Source organism: Sorghum bicolor, chromosome 3 (genome assembly GCF_000003195.3).
Source record: "Sorghum bicolor cultivar BTx623 chromosome 3, Sorghum_bicolor_NCBIv3, whole genome shotgun sequence".
NCBI classification, from domain to species: domain Eukaryota; kingdom Viridiplantae; phylum Streptophyta; class Magnoliopsida; order Poales; family Poaceae; genus Sorghum; species Sorghum bicolor.
In genome coordinates, this window is record NC_012872.2 from 11,730,540 (window position 1) to 11,748,213 (window position 17,674).

The following is a 17,674-nucleotide window of genomic DNA, read 5'->3' on the forward strand; positions in this document are numbered from 1 at the left end:
TCAGGCACATAATCATTTCAGAGTTATAGCACACTAGTTCGTCCGATAGACAATGAATGGATCTACACCAAAAAATTCAATGCAAAGCATTTTTTTAACCGAGAATAAACTAACCAAGGACATCTCGCATAGTAATTCAACGTAATAAAATAAACCGCATTACATAGGAATTCAATGGCATATAATATAATCATCAATTACTCAGTAAAACTAGCTAATAATTGTCTTGGCACGATACACCACAAATACTACAAGAGTGATTTGATGAATAATAATATGTAAAAAAACACAGGAATCCAAGCAAAACTAAGACATTGCATAGCATTAACTTAACAAACTACGTACGCGAGTACGCATGCAAGCGCCGCAACACAGCTGATTACTGGAGCATCAAGACGAGACGAGACTGACGAAGACAGCCAGTGCCGCCGCGACGGCGACGCCGGCAGCAGCGGCAACCGCTGTGTCTGCGCCGGAGGAAGCCCCGGGCGGATGCGCCTGGCCGCCGCCGCCGCCGTGGCCCGGCTGCGCCGACGTCGCTGGTGCGGATGCCGGGCCTGGCGTCGCGACGATGGCCGGGTGCACCATGACGCGCACGATGAGCCTTTGTCCTTCCTCGCAGTGGCCCGGCTCGCCGCTGATGAAGCAGAAGAAGCCCGGGCGGTCGAGGACGAACCTGGTGGCGCCGTCGGCGAAGGTCGCGAGCGGCTCCGTGGTGTTGCAGGCGTCGAAGGCGGTGCGGTCCACCAGGAGCACCGAGTCGTTGGCGTACTTGAAGTCTGCGACAGGAGAATTCAGATCATTACGCACACAGACACACAGATGCCGTCGACGACGGCCGTGGATAGCCGGAGGATTGAACTGAACAAGTTGGGATACTCACAGAGGTGGTCGCCGACGCGGAAGCGGTTGTTCATGGCCCACCAGCCGTAGCTGGTGTTGGCGTCAGGGACGCGCCACCCGCGCGGGCCGCCGACGTGGAACTCCAGGCCCTGCGGCGCGGCTGCATCGGCGGCGTCGGCGGCGGCAGCGGGAGCGAGAAGGAAGAAGACGACGCCGGCGAGGGTCAGCACGGGGAGAAGAAGCGCGCGGGAGCTGTTGGCAGCGGCCATGGATCTTGCAGCAGGCGGCGGCGCACGGCGGTGCGAGCGAGGAGAAGGAAATGGCACTACTGGTGGTCGCCGGTCGCCGTGCTCAGAATTGCTTGGTGCGCGCGGGTGGAGTGGAACTCCACAGGCTGCGCGTTCGCTCGCTTTATAGGAGAGTGGGCTCTTGGGTCTTGGCAGGGCGGGAACGGTTGCCGGATCGCGTCGCGTCGCCGGTTGCAGTTTGACCACACGCCGGCGCGCGCGCGCGCTCTTCGATGCGGACGTGCGTTCGTGGGCGAGAGCGAGAACGTGGGGAAGGAGGGAGCGCCGGCGGTTAGCGAGCTGCTCGCTGCGTGTCACACTGTCGCCGTCGCCGGCCGGGCTGTGCCAAACGTGGGAGGCGTTATGCTATGCCTCGGGCCCATGGATCTCGAAGGGGGTTTCGTAGGGTGATCTTCGAATTTGAGAGACCAAAATAGCACCGTCTGAATTTATCGAATCAGTGTCTGAATTCTTCAAATCTGCTTGTACATTCAATTTTTTTTTCCTGTAAAACATAACAGTATGGATTTGTTCATTTCAAAAGACAATATTTGGGGTGGAAATCGGTTTTGTGGTCCTTTTCTCAGTTTTAAAAAACATTCTTTTCACAGCCTAATGTTTTCAGATTTCACTTGGGGTAGTTCACAGACAAATAAATAAAATACAACAAAATAACCGACAACAACCTACTAGACTCTGGTTTCTCTGAACACTGGCTGATCGGTGTAACTGGGAAAATGGAAATCAAGCAACATTTTTAACACGCAAGTGGATATACACAAACTTTGAACCCCCCCTAGTGGATATAGCCCTCATTTTGATTCATATGAAATTTATGGAAAGCAAAAAACGACCATCTACATTCATAACTCTGGAAATCTCTTGTTTAAGGACCAGAGCTCGCAAAAAGTGCAAATACAACCCAACACGTTACGGCTGGCAAATTGAAATCGAGGAGGTGAGCCACATCTGGACAACCAAGTTATCTACGAGCCTGTTCGCTTAAGTTTATCTGTTGAATCGTCATTCAGTAGTGTGTTATTTTTTCACAAAAATCAGCGAACGGTATGGCCATGACTTTTTAGATAAACAAAAACTTATATTTTGGCAACCACATGGGGGCACATAAATGCAAGCACAATTGCACTAGTGCAAAAACTTATAGCAACAAGTACCCAATTATTCAATCCAAGACATTTAACTTTTTGTACATCAAATTTGACCATTCATCTTATTAAAAAGATTGTGCAAAATATCACTTCTTTTGTCATGACTTGGTTTATTAATAAAAGTTTTTCAAGAATAACTTAAATTTAGTTATATTTGCATAATTTTTTTGAATAAGACGAGTGATTAAATTTAGGATAAAAAAGTTAAATGTCTTATAATTTAGCATGAAGAGAGTAATTATTATACGAAAACCTATGATTCCTAACTTATATATCTTCTGATGTGAGGAATGTAGGTGCAAGTAGCTAATCCCTCCATATCCATTATGCTCAACGTTTAGGATATGATTGTGGTAATTAAGTAATGATTAATTAAAAGTTAGTTTTCTATGTCTGTCCCTAATAAATATATGGTGGCGTGTGCTTTTTGTATGAGAAAGTAAATCAGCCAATTGGTCGGTGCCTAGAGGCCATAGTGTTGCGTCCTAGGTTGCCAGAAGTGCGAGCGCTAGGGGTATTGCCGTCCATGGCACAAACAGCGGCAGGGGCACAGACATGAGGACCAATGGCGAATCGAACGGACTTGTGAGCGCCAGGGGCATTGCCGTCCATGCGCACAGCGGCCAGCTTTGAACGTCAGGTTTTACGAAATCAAACCAATAGTTAGCTCAGGACATCTAGTATTTTGGATACCGAGCGAGTATTAGTTTTCGGTGCTGTTTTTGCCCAAATGGCTGACTGCACATGATACCCCCAGAAAAACATTAGCGAAGGCCAGGTTAGATTAGATTGTAAAGTACAAGAGCAGCTGCAAGAAAATTTCATGTGGATGGCGAGCAAATAAAATAAGTCTTTAAAGTCTTTGGACATAAAAATTTAACAGAACAAGGTCGGATTGTCTAACATCTTTACATGCAATAGAAATTTGATTTCATGAATTATGACTGCAGGGTTAAAAAATTGGTTTGATGTGAAGTTGTGCATCATTGCCAACTCGAAGACAAGCACATTCTCTCAATAGAAGAGATGAAAAGATTTTTTGAGATATAATCACAGGCGCGGCTCGGTCAATAAACAGAGAACAACAAAGAATACGTAACACCATAAATGCCAAAACATTATATAGTACATGACATTGCATTAAAGAACACCTCTAAATAAATCCACTGCATATGTTCTGCATCATCAGCATCAACATGTTCGCATGGATGAACCTACAACAGTAAATTTAAATGTTTAAGTATGGGATGAACACTGAAAAGAAACTATACAGACAAGAGCATTATCTCATTCCATTTGATCAAATGAGCATACCCAATGACGTGAGCTGCAATTCCTGGCAAGGGTACACAAGGGAAACTTGACCTGGGTAGGAAAAAGGCATATGTTGCACTCAAAGCAAGTGTTCTCCGAGGTATTATGACTCTAGCATGACCCTAAAGTTAGAGGTATTGACTGTCTCCATGAGTGGATTTTCATTGAGTTGTACTATGCAATGTAAATGAACATATGGAGCACCATTACACTATGCATGACATATATTGATCTCTACAGTGTAGTAATAACATAGCAAGGTCTGATCAACTGAGAAGAAGAAAAATAATCAAAGTACATCACAAAGACCATAACCACAATAATGGCCAAATATAATCAGCAGCAAGGACAGGCAAGTGAACTCACAAAGCCAACCTTGAGGTTATCTGCATATTATCATAGTTATCGCTTGTCACAAAAACAGTAACTTTAAAGAATTATAAGCAGAACGCAATGTTGACCATCAGTCACCATTAATTCTCTATTACACTTTTTTTTGTCCAACTCTATTAATCTCAATTCGCAAGTACTATGTGGGTGGCAATGACCAACAGGTTCACATGCAAATCACAAGGTGTAATGTTGCAGCCACACTAGGAACAAGGACATGATGTAAGCATATATTCAAATAGGATACCGGTAAACTTCAGTATCTACCACATTCGGATTGTAGGATCCATGTTCACCAATAATCCCCACAAGAGCACTTCCCATCCTTGAAATGGTGGAACCTCTTATTGTCCCTAACAATGAGCTCTCTCCCTACGATCCTCGACATAATCTTGATGGCATTGTGGCAGTCCCCGCATATCCTGAGGTTCTTAATGATGCGAAGTGGAGTCCTTGCTGGGGTGCTAATCAGACCATACGCAATTGCCAGCCTCTCACTATGGTACAGCAATGCCTGCTCCTTTGCCTCCTGATCAATGTCATGGAGCACATACCTTGTATCTGGGACATACCTCTGCTCATTCACCACCTTCCTTTCAATCTTGGGTGGCAATCGGTACTCCACCAGCCTGTTCCTCCCATCGAGCATGTTAATCCCCATACGCCTCTTTGGAGGTAGGGTTGAGAGCTTCTTAGGATTTGCCTTGGATGGATCAAGCGACACCAATAGCTCCTCTGCCCGGTCCTCAAGATCAATGTCACCATTCATACGTGCCAGGTTCAAAACTGACTCCCATACCATAGCATTGGGCTCGAAAGGCAGCTTCTCGATGTACTCCAGAGCCTCGTTGAGATGCCCCGACTTCCCCAACACCTCAATGATCCCAACATAGTGCTCCACACCAGGCTCAATGCCATGGTCTCTGGACATGGCATCGAAGTAAAGGAATGCCTCCTCAATAGCCTCCGAGTTGGCACAAGCATTGAGCACAAGCACATAGGTATGGCTGGTCGGTGCTAAGCATTCCTTCATCAGCTCGAACATCCGCAGTGCCTCATCCCCGAGACCGTTCATTGAGTACCCATCCATCATGATGTGCCACGAGTCCATGTCGCGGTCAGGCATATTGTCGAACGTCCTGCGCGCGTGGGGCATGGCACCACACTTGGTGTACATCTCGAGCAGCTTGTTGTTGACCCGGAGATCCCCACGGAAGGGCGAACGGAGGAAGAAGTCGTGCACCTTCCTGAGCTCCTCGATCAGCTTCGGGTTGGAGCAGGCGGCGGCGAGCTCGTAGAAGGCGGGCGGGTCCGCACGCGCCCCCTTGGCGAGAAGCTCAACTGCGTCCTTGACCCGTCCCTCCCGGCACAGTCCAATCAGCTCACCAGGCCCCGCAACAGGTTCAGGCGGCGGCGGCGGCGGCGGTGGGGTCGCGTGCTGCTGCGAGGAAGGAGGCTCGTAGCCGTGGCGTGGCGGTGGCACCGGCTGCTGCGTGGGTGCAGACCTGTAGGTTTGGCGCGGCGGAGGCGGCCCCTGCTGCTGGTAGTTTCTCGGCGGCCGCGGAGAGGGATGTCCCTGCGAGGACCATTGTGGAGGGAGGGCGTCGGGACAAGGGTTCCGTGGGGGAGACCACTGCTGCTGCTGCGCCTGGTGGACATGGTTGGGGGCGGCGGCAGGGTAGGGGGAATGGTGGTAGGCGTGAGAAGATTGGGAAGAGGTGAGGGGGCGGGCGAGTAGGTGGAGGAGGGAACGGGACCTGGCGGAGGAGAAGGCGAGGAAGCGGAGCGAGCGCAGGTGGCTGCCGGCCATGGCGATTGCCGATTGGCGAGGGCTTGTGCTGGCGGTTGGGAACGCCGGGGCGGGAGAGACAGAGCGTCGTGCTAGTTTTCTGAAAAGTGTGAATTACCCTTTGATAGGGCCTCAAATTTCTAAAAAATTAAATCCAGCCGAGACCTACACTGTACTTGGCCTCAACCTAAATCTAAATTAGATCTTCAAAATAATACCTATAGCTTTTAACAGAATACTTATATAAAGATTCATTTTAGATATTGGGAGAAGCATAACCTAAATTTGGATATCCTCTTTTCTTGAGACTCATTTATATAGAGTGTTGTCTTTTAGGTATTGTTGTTGAAGAAGATTAAAAATAGGTTTAGAACCTTTTATAAAGGACAAATAAGTCTTGTATTTTGAATGACATTGGTTGTAGATAGTCTTAGATGTCCCAACAAAGCTATCTAAGGCCAATCTCAATGGCCCTTTTCAATGCACTATTTTCAAAACAAATCTGTTGACAAAAACGAATAATGAAACAACCTCCACAATGCACGAGTTTCACCTTGACGTTTCCTAGGCTGGGCAAAGCATTTAATTACTGCAAAATGATTGGATCACATGCAAGATGGTGAAACGATTTAGCCCCCAGTGGAAATTTCATCCCGTTTCACCGCGTGGGAAACAACGTCCGCGGGGTTTCACCATGGTGAAACTACTTCCTTCTCTCTACTCTTCGTTTTATGCAAAAAGTGCAGTTTTGCTGAGATGACGCTCTAATAAATATGCATGACATACTGGTGAAAGCGACTGATCTAATAGCTAACAAACTGAATATTTTATACTATATGAAGGAAAGAGAGTAAAAAAAAAAGAATCGCATAGAGTGCTGAAGCGCTAGCTCGCACACTTGCCGAGAAATGCTGCATACGGTGCAGCTTGGAATTCTTCTTCTTTTTTTTCCTTTTTTTATCTTGTGTCCAGCTCAGTCAGTTATTTGGCCTGACGTCCTTACGGGAGCTGGGGCCTTTGAGCAGATCCGATTATGGGCTTATCAGAAAACCAGCTTGTCGAGATGGATGGGTACTCGCTGAAATTATAGATCCGATTATGGCCTTTACTCATTAAAATCGGGCCTTTGAGCAGATTCGATTATATTATGGCCTTATCATAAAATTCACTGAAATTTTAAGATTCACTGAAATTTTAAGACTCACTAGAACTCACTGGAGTATGTACTACTTGTGCAAATGTCTAAAACTCTAGCATTACTGAAAATGCATGGGCTCTACCAAATAAACTTAAAAACTTAGTCAAGCTTGAAGATGATAAAAGATGGTTTGAGAAGTCATAAGAAGTCACGAGGACTAGATTGGAGGCTTTACATAGATCCCATGGAATCGAGCCACAAAGAAATTCAAATTTGGGAGTACTATGGATATTGAATGATATACACTCCCTTAATTCTAAATTATAAGTGCTTTTACTATTTATCTAGACATAATATATATCCAAGTGCATAGCAAAAGCCACGTATCTATAAAAGCTAAAATATCATAAAATTTGAAATGGATGGAGAAAGTAAGCTATGGGTTGGTAAAATCTTTGAATTCATGGTGCATTGGAGAAAGTAAGCTATGGGTTGAAGATAATTGGTGAAAGTAAATGAGAGTTTAAAAGGATTGGTAGAAGATTACTGGTGAAAGACTTTAAAAATCCTTTTCAGCGGGAATGTGAATTTTTATAGGATGTAGAATGAGAGTTTAAGAGGGTCAACTCGCACAAATGACTAACTTGTTACGACTTATGAGGAGAAGGGTGGGAATTAGTGAAAATTATACTTTAAGTCAAAGAAAAATACATCTACGATGTTCACATGGTACAATTTCCCACTCTCAAACCCTCACACAAAAAAAAACATGAATTGACTACTCAATATATCCTTCTTAGTAATAGTTCCCTCCACAACTTGCACATGTGAGAACAGCCTTTGAAGCCAAAGAAGATGGAGTCGAAGCCAGTTTTTTGTCAGAAACCTAAACCACCATAACATGTTTTTACTATTTTTCTAAGAAGCCTAGACCCTACTAAAAAGGGCCTAAAAATCAAGCTCCTAAGTGAATTTCCATCTGTAAACTCCTACCGCTATTTTACATGTCCTTCCTTTCTGTCACCAAAGCAAGGTAAGGTTCTAACTCCGATGTTTCAGGGCCTCTTTAGGCCAGTCTCAATGGGTGTTTCATTAGAGTTTCATGCACATTAAATATGCTGATGTGGCACTATATTAATGACAAGAGAGATGATAAGAGTTTCATGGGAGTAGAGAGAGTTTCATCCCCATGAAATTCTTGTGCACTGTTTCCAAAATATTGATGTATTGGAAACTGGGTCATGAAACCTCCATTGAGGATGGCCTTAGAACACAGAAATTTCAAAGCATTTAGTTCATTTTTCGTAGGAAAAACGCAGGAATAGAAAAAAAATCCCATGTTCCAAAGAGGCCTCAAAGTTTCCACATTTTACTTTCTTTTTGTGTCACAAACATGCACCTAATAATATAAATCTATGATCTCAAGATACAGAGAAAATAGTTCGGTGGATTTCTTTTTCTTATCCATCTAGATTTATTCTAAATCAAACTTTTTTATCCTAAAATTTTTATATGGATTGATATCACAACATTGTTATTACTAATTCATTCTAAAATAATTTTTTAATAATAAGTACATAGGTCTTTCTATTTATTATAATATACTTTCAAAGTGTCATGTTGGAGATCATGTCAATATCAGTAGGTTTTTACATTTTTTTTTCATCGCCTCTTATTCCAAACATAGGTCATTTTAGACTTGTACACAATAAAGAATTTAAAGGATTCTAGGGCATGTACAACCCACCGACAGATATCTATCTGTAAGTTCTTAAAATTCACAACACAAACAACTAAACAGATAACTCATACAACCCACAAGTCATCTATTTGACTGTCTGCACGTTAACTCATACAACCCACAAATCATCTATTTGACTATCTGCATGTGGTTTAATGACATGTAGTCATAATCAATCATGAATATCATCTTAGTATATCATTGTGTTGCTATTTGATAAAACATGATTTCACACCTACAAGCAACCAAAGATTACAAATGTTCATACTATAATATAATTGTCAAGAATTCTCTTTCACCTACAAGTAAACAAAGAGCCTCTCTCACGGTAGCAGCATGCATGCAACAGTGAAACCATCAGTTGTGCCTATCAGCCTATGACAGCATGTAACAGCTTGACAGCATCTGAAAAAAAAACATGATGTTCAGTTTACAGGGCAGCAAAAACAACAGACTAATAAACTGTAAAAAAAAAGAAGAAGCAAGTTTCCACTCATCTACAGCACTACTGATCTAATATATCACAGTGACCTTTCTGCATATATGAAACATTCAGACAACTAGAAACCAAAATGAGCTTTCTTTTACAAGTCACCTGTCTGAATCTTGCAACTATCCTTTCCTGGAAGAACATAAATTTGATATCTTAACCAACTTCATACACACTACCAGTAGCCATCCACATATACAGTTGCTAAAACATACACTGCATATATGTTGCAGGAGAAAGCATCTTCATCATTGCAAGTGAAAAGCATATGCATCATCTCAAGTGCAGAAAATTCCAGAAGCGTAGAACAAGTAGATGAACTGACTGACAACAAATACTAACTTAAATCAACTATCTACTGTTGTCAGTCATTGCATAACTTAATAATGATGACCATGTTTACTGTTTTCAGAACAGAGCATATCAGACAAAAGCAAATGGAGCCGATGCATGTGCTTGCTTGCTTCCTGGTCTGTGTTCAGAAACATGTGTGTGCCGCCGCTGTGCAGGAACTCCATGCTGGGAACAACTTTGCATGACAAAATTACACCTACACCTGTAAAAGCTCTACGTACTGCATGACAAAGTATATTATTATCTAACTAGTAGTTCATCATAATCACAGGGAATGTGTTTGGCATTGTCCACAGAGACACTTGCACTACTGATTCTGATTAAAAGACTTAGATTTCACTGACTCTGATCAAGACAGGAACTGATCCTTGTGGCCTCCATCCCCATATCTTGCCAGCAACAGTACAAGTTTCCAAGTTTACACAAATTCATGAGAGACCAAAAGCATTCTGATTGCACTGCAAATACAGATATATCTACAGAACTACAGATAATCTAGCAATCTGTATCCATAAGAAACTGCGAAGATTGAATTACTAAAAGGTCAACTCAACTAAAACAACTAGGAAACCTCATTTGACATAGATGAACAGCAAGCCAAAGTTAGGACCACGATGATCCAACTTCATGAAGTTAGCTAACTAACATGGAATCATCCCATACCTGCAAAATAGTGGGTGAACAGAACTTTTGAAACTTGAAGCCAAAACTGCAATCACCATACTTTCAGCCCATAGTTTTCAGAACTTAAACAACTATTTTCAGAACCTCAGCAGCAGTCTTCACGGTAGCAGCCAGATCATATAAAATGTTACAGATGTGCAGCTAGATACCAGATCACAGAAAATTGGCTATTTTTCAGAAACTTGGTTATTTTAAGAAACTTAGCTATTTTCAGATGTGCAGTCTCGCATGGTTTGGGGATGAATCGACTCTGCGCCATTGGGATCCGCTGTCGCTGCTGAGCCCTTCGACTCCTTTCTCACCTCCGCGGTAACCCTCTTTGGTGCCATCGCGTGGGTGCGCTGGATCTTGGGTGCCGACGAAGGATTTGAGCCACATGTATGGTGTGGATGGGAGTGATTTTGGCACAGAAGAATTAAAATGGCGCGAGCCACATCCGGATCCCACACCAAAGCTTGGAGACGGCACATCCCGTACAGCGCTGCCCTCGGCTGACGACGAGACCTGGGACTCTCGGAGCATGAGCTGAGCCCGTGGCCTCGCGAGTCGCGAGACGACGGGTTCACTCTCTCTCCTCATTGAACTCGCGGCGGTGAGGGTGTTTTTTTTGCAAAATAAACCGTTTGCGCTGTACATGCCCTTAGTGACCTTTGTTTTTATGTATTATTGGGAAGACGATTTTTCATTCATGAGGGTGATAGTATTTATTAAGTAGGAGCAGGGAAGGAACAAAGTGTAAGAAACACATAGAAGGTAGAACATCTAAAACAAAGATTTTTCAAAAAAAAATGAGAAGGTTAAAATGACTTAAACTTTATTAGGATAAAAAAACTTGTATTGAGATTTTCAGCGGTGAGCAACAGTTACAAGATAATTAAATGGAAAACTGTGGGTGCCAACTTACTTTTCTTTTTCTAAAAAGTACAATGAGATAATTCTGTATCGTCTTCTATCAGGTATGGTGTGCGAGTGCAAGCAGCTATTTTGGGCATAAACCAAACAGCCGACTGCACCTGATACTTTGATATTCCCCATATACAAGGGGCAAATCAAAGGAACCTAAGGTATAATTGACATCAGCCAAAGTTTATATTCCATCATCCCACCGAGGTAGGTTTGCACTAGCTTCATTGACCATTTTTACTAGAGTAACCTGCATTGAGAAAAGATTAGGAAAGGCCAGATTAGTTTGTTGTTTGTCAAGTACATTAGCAGTCAAAAGAAAAGTTCATGTAAATGATGAGCATTTTAAAATAATCGTGTGGATGGTGAACATTTAAAACACATTGATACCATAATAGGTTCATTGTATTATAACAAAAACATGCCAAGCCTTTTCAATTTATCTGCTAATACACGTACCACACTTTCTGGGACTCCAGGAGGGGGCAATGTAAAATTTCTTGGTGGTGGCCCATCTGGGAATGATCTTTTGTCAAATCGCCATTCACCAACTTTCCCATAGGTCAGTTCACCCTGAAATATTATTTATTGTCAAATACTGTCAGTAAAATAACAGGAGCAGTAAAATATCTATTTTATGCACTCAATTTTTTTAAATTTCATATGAAAACCAGATATATAGAAGAAATTCAGCAATTTGGGATTCTAATACCTTTAGTGAATAGTCACATCCATAAGTGAAGTGGATTATAAATGTATTCCCGAGCTTTGTATCAAAGGGTGGCTGCATTTGTTGTTTACCATCATGTCAATCAAACACATTATTTGAAGTGAGGAATACTATCAAGATAAAAACACAAACAAATGGAGCACCTGGATCATGAAATCTTTACGAAGGATATGCTGAACCCCATGCAATGCGCTAGCAACAGCGTATGCATACCTAAAGGTCAAAGAAAAAGGCTGGAATCATAATAACGTAACAAGTGAACATAAGAATTTGCACAATTTGGATAAAGGATAAAGTAATTCTTACATTTCCAGCACCCATCCAAAAATTTTATCTGTCTCTTCATCCTCTTTCATTTGAATTGACACATTCATCCATGTGGGGGCAATCTTCTCAAGAAGTGTCTGAAAAGTTCTCACATGAAAAGAGACTGTGTTAAGTGAGGTCTCGCGAAGTTAGTAAACCCAAATAGCAAACAAGTGAAGTAAAGGATTTAAATGCTAATGCACCAAATGGATGGTCAGAAAATCAATAAACTGCTTAGGTAAAAGGGTGTTGTGCAAGAAGAAATTACCTTCTTAATGATTACAGGAGAATTTCCAATAGGATCAATATCTGTGACAGGACCTCTTTCTTTGGCATAGTATTTCCGGATAATTTGTTCATGTTCTGATGGTGTAATGTAAAAGAAGGGAAATGCTGCTGGATCATCGTCATGGGCCAAATTTGGTAAAGGTTTCACAAATATATGATCTGGTTCTGCCATTAGTATATACCTGCCATTTTCACCAAAGCAGAACGGTCATATACACATTAGATTAGTAATTTAGTATAGTCCTTTTTATTTAAGCATGAGGAAGGAAACTATTCAATTTTTGCTATTTTATAAGTCATGCTTTACTGTATGCTGAATCACAGGGTTTGGGTGGAAGATTAAAACTTGAAACTGAACAGAAACGGTATAGCAAAATAAAAAACACAGATACAAGGGAACTTACTCTTCTTCAATCTTTGCTTTCTGAAGCCACTGCACAAATGCCCACGGTCTATTCAAGACCACGTATCCCTGCAAAAGAACATTGGAATGTCAGGGTACAGACCATCAAGGCTAAATGTCAGACAAGCAAATCAGTTGAATAGATACTTCAATCACGAGACATCAACAGATTACAGAGTACTGTACATGCTACATTATTATTTTTATTCAGCGAGCAAGCTTCTTGACAAATCATAATCCGAAAATAAAACCATATAAATCTTATGTACCCCCCACATTGCCCCGCGTTGATGAGAAAACAATCAAACAGGCTGAAGCCTGAAGGAGATAAAAAGAGGTGGTTTTGTTGTTTATTCGATTGCGTACATGGTCCTTGCCAGCGGGCAGCGGGTCGACGACGAAGGTGGGGATCTCGTCCATGAGCCCGTCGGGCTTTCCCGAGTGCAGCACGCGCGTGAAGCCGCCCATGGCCTCCCCGCCCGGCCGCGCCTGCATCCGCTTGTACCAGAAGTACATGACTCGGCACTGCCACCGGCTGTAGGGCGCGTCCGTGGCCGTGAGCGCCACATGGAACGGCCGCCGCCGCGCCTCGGTGTCCGCCGCCTCGCGCATCCACGCCGGCATGGCCACCACAGGGTCCCTCGTCCCCGAGGACGCCGCCGCGCCGCCTATTCCGCCGCCGCCGCCGCGAAACAGCATGGCGAAGAAGTTGTAGGAGATCAGGAACGCCCCCGCCGCCACCAGCGCTAGCACCAGCGCCGGCGCGCGCGCCATGCCGCCGCCCGCGGCCTTCCGCGCCGCCGCCGCCGCCGCGTTCATCGCTCTCTGCCCTCTCTCTCTCTTCCCTACTCTGTATCCCCTCTTAAAGAGAGGAGAGGAGAGGAGAGGAGAGAGATTCTAGAATTCTTGGCGTGCGAGTTGGGGTTGGGAGGGAAGCCGGAAGCGAGGACTGACTGAGAATTAGGAAATGGCGATTCCTAGAACAAATGACGTGGTATCCTTCAGTCGATCAAAGAAAATGGCGGACAAGTGCGGCGGAAGGGTGACGGCGACGCTCGCTTGCAGGTGGTCCCGTTCGTGAGAGGTGGCCCGTGGGCCCGGCATGGAAGCCAGCTCGTCAACGGCAGCTAACCGGGCAGAGCGTTGACGCTGCTGCGCGATCGCACGTGTGCCTTGCCTTCTCACGCCGCAGACTCCAAGTGGTTGGTACTCTTCCGTGTAGAATAAGGCCTTGTTTAGTTCCCACAAAATTTTGTAAAATTTTTCATATTCCCCGTCACATCGAATCTTTAGAATCATGCATGCAGTATTAAATATAGACAAAAATAAAAACTAATTACACAGTTTGGTCGGAATTGACGAGACGAATCTTTTGAGCCTAGTTAGTCTATGATTGGACAATATTTATCAAATACAAACGAAAGTACTATAGTGTCGATTTTCCAAAAATTTTCGGAACTAAACAAGGCCTAAGGACTTGTTTTAGTTGTCAAAAATTTTGGATTTTAAATAAAATAGTACTTTCGTTTATATTTAATAATTATTATTTAACTATAAACTGACTAGATTTAAAAAATTCATGTCACAAATTATAAGTAAACTATATAATTAGTTTTTGTCTTGTCTATATTTAATACTCTATATATGTGCCGCAAGATTCGATATGACGAGGAATTTTGTAATTTTTTATAACTAAACAAGGCCTAATTCGATTCTCACTTCACGAAAAATCAATCAGTTTAAATTTTAATCAAAATTATATAAAAAATACTAATATTGTTAGTACCAAATTAATATCATTAGAGTAGTCGTAAAATATATTTTTATAATAAATTTATTTGGAAACATCAATATTAATATTATTTGTTATAAATTTGGATAAATTTAAGTTACTTTAACTTGTACGGATCTCATAATTGTGTTCTTTTCTAAACAGAGGGAGTACCTTGCGAGTTGGGCCTTGTTTAGTTTCACCCAAAAACCTTAAATTTTTTAAGATTCTCCGTCACATCGAATCTTTAGACGCATGCATAGAGTATTAAGTATAGATGAAAATAAAAACTAATTACACAGTTTGGTCAAAATTGACGAGACGAATCTTTTGAGCCTAGTTAGTCTATAGTTAGACAATAATTAGCACAAACAAACAAAAGTGCTACAGTGTCCCGAAATTTTTTCCTTCAGAAACTATACAAGGCCTTGCAACAGATATTATGCACGAAAAATTCTAGATTCATACATTGATACACATAATTGTTTTCCTTTCTATTTTATTTGTAACTTGCAAACGTATCCGGACTTTGTACCATTGTTGTTGCATTGTTCTAACTTATATATAGGCACGGATTATGAGTCCTGATCAAATATGAATAAGGCCTTGTTTAGTTCCAAAATTTTTTGGGAAATCGATACTGTAGCACTTTCGTTTGTATTTGACAAATATTGTCCAATTATAAACTAACTAGGCTCAAAAGATTCATCTCGTTAATTCCGACCAATATGTGCAATTAGTTTTTCTTTTCGTCTATATTTAATACTCCATGCATGCGTCTAAAGATTCGATGTAACGGAGAATCTGAAAAATTTTACAAAATTTTTTAGAAACTAAACAAGGCCTAAGAAGAGACACGATACACTTTGGGAGGTAAGAACAAAAGAATCACTTCGCTCTTTAAATCTATAGACATAGATTGTAGATAGACTTATTTGTTTACATACCAAATTAGATAATCCAACTTATAGATGTGAAAGACAAGTTCAAATAAACTAAAATAAGTTCAAATAAACTATTTTTGGGCAACTTATAAGTTAGGGTCGCCTAAGGTTTACAAATTGAATTCTAGAAGTGTTTTACTGATAATTTAATGCTAGGTAAGTTGGCTTCTCTTTATTTTTGAAGGTCCTTGTGCTTCTTTGTTGTGTCTAGTTGATGAAGTGTTGTGTAATAAGGTGCTTGATTCTCTAATCAGGTGGGGTAGAGTGATACGAGGATTTTTTTGTGACGTGATATGAGGAATTTAGGAAATGTACAATATCTTGACTGTCACATAAGAAGAACTGCAGCAGTAGCTAGAGATGTTGTCTCATCTATTAGAACGTCTATCATGAGTACCTTGATTTTTATGTTTTGTGGTGGATGCACCTGTGTATTGATAATGAAAACGATAAACTGCCTTGATGTAGATGTTTTGTGGTGGATGCACATGTATATTGATAATAAAAACTCCTAGTCTAGCCTTTTTGGTTGGCAAAGAGGTTCGATCATGCATTGTTGACGTATCTATGTAACATCTCATATTAGATAATCCGACTTATAGATGTGAGTCCCTATCAAATACGGATAAGGAGATATGTGACGACACTTTGGGAGGTAAGAAGAATGAGCGAAAGAGTCACTTCGCTCTTTAATATTAGGTATCGATATAGATATACTCCCACCATTCCAAATTAAGTCGTTTTGACTTTTTTTCTAGTATATCCATTTTGCTATGGATCTAGATAGCAAAATGGATGTACTAAAAAAAGTCAAAGTGACTTATAATTTGGAACAAAGGGAATAGATTGTAGACAAACTTATTTATTTACATGTCAGATTAGATAATCCAACTTATAGAAGTGCAAGACAAAAGTTAAAATAAACTAAAATAAATTCAGTTGAACTTTTCTCGGGCAACTTATTATAGGATTACATAAATTAGGGTTGCCTAAACTATATAAAGTTGAATTCTAAGTTAGAGTGTTTTAACGATAATTTGACATTATATAAGTTGGCTTATATACCAATTATTTGGTATGTCAATATATTTTGTGGGTCATATTCATCCTTCTCATGTTTTTTGGCTTGATTTCACTAAATGCTTAAAGAAACACTTGTGATGGCAATAAGATGAAGAAAATTACAGATTGGAGTTCACCATGACATAGCTCTTGTTCATATTATAAAAATAGACATATGGATCGTCTAATTCAGTTTCTGGATGACAAAGTTACAATGATAGAAAAAAATTAAAATTAGATCATCTAGTTTTCACAAAATAGGTCATCTTGTCTTTTAGGTTAATTGATTTTAGAAGATTGAAATCATAGTTGTAGATTTGTTCTAAGTTAGTTTGCTTTAAGTTTTGTACATGAAACACATCCTCCCATAGAACAAGATCTTCCTTATCAAATATAAAGGGCCACTATCAATTAAAGACATACAACCAAACCAAAACCAATCTACTATCATTGTACCGCAATTCTTCTTCCAACCTCGATACGTTGTCCATCATTTGATCTCAATGATCAGAGATGGTGCCATAGTCTTGTTGGCCAATCTAAGATAGTCTAACAACACACACTACAGGTCCCTACTAGATAAGTGCTTTGATTACATTACCAATTTGCTTGTAAACTAGTTGTTCATCATCATTAAGCATGATATTTACCCTTTGTTAGTTCCTTTGTTCATCATTATGTAATCATGAGTTATCACTTCTCTCATGCAATCTAAGAATTGCGGTACATGAGGTTCATATGACCCACATGTCCAAGTGCTTTGGTATTTAGCCATCTTATGCGCTAACATCCATTTCTTCAAAATTAGGAGATCAACTGGTTGGATTCTTGTGGTGGAACCTGTCCACCTAGGTTCAAGTCCTCAACTTGACACAGGTTCTCGTATTTTTTTGGATTTATTCCATGATTTAACGGCGCTACGCTTTCAGTGGTAGACGACATGTCCGTCGGCAACGAGACGCCTGTGGTGACTTTGTCAATCTCAAGATTTGTTGGTCCAACTTGGTTCTTTAGAGGTGCTCATATGGGTAGGGTGTGTGTGCGTGCGTTCATAGAGATGAGTGCGCT

At 41.4% G+C, this 17,674-nt stretch overlaps 3 protein-coding genes across 3 annotated transcripts; all 3 read right to left on the reverse strand.

The window, feature by feature from the left end:
- LOC8054648 (early nodulin-like protein 1) lies at window positions 176-1,356 on the reverse strand. The gene is made up of 2 exons (XM_002457587.2): window positions 884-1,356; window positions 176-779 (listed from the first exon to the last, which is right to left on the reverse strand). The coding sequence occupies exons 1-2, from the start codon at window positions 1,110-1,112 to the stop codon at window positions 391-393; spliced, it is 618 nt and encodes a 205-aa protein (XP_002457632.1). The 5' UTR covers window positions 1,113-1,356; the 3' UTR covers window positions 176-390.
- LOC8074522 (pentatricopeptide repeat-containing protein At2g15690) lies at window positions 3,971-5,889 on the reverse strand. The gene has a single exon (XM_021455547.1). It carries the CDS (start codon window positions 5,811-5,813, stop codon window positions 4,296-4,298), a length of 1,518 nt encoding a protein of 505 aa, XP_021311222.1. The 5' UTR covers window positions 5,814-5,889; the 3' UTR covers window positions 3,971-4,295.
- Window positions 10,989-13,847, reverse strand: LOC8074523 (hydroxyproline O-arabinosyltransferase 3). The gene is made up of 8 exons (XM_002457589.2): window positions 13,196-13,847; window positions 12,831-12,898; window positions 12,407-12,608; window positions 12,139-12,236; window positions 11,976-12,045; window positions 11,815-11,886; window positions 11,562-11,675; window positions 10,989-11,352 (listed from the first exon to the last, which is right to left on the reverse strand). The coding sequence occupies exons 1-8, from the start codon at window positions 13,646-13,648 to the stop codon at window positions 11,287-11,289; spliced, it is 1,143 nt and encodes a 380-aa protein (XP_002457634.1). The 5' UTR covers window positions 13,649-13,847; the 3' UTR covers window positions 10,989-11,286.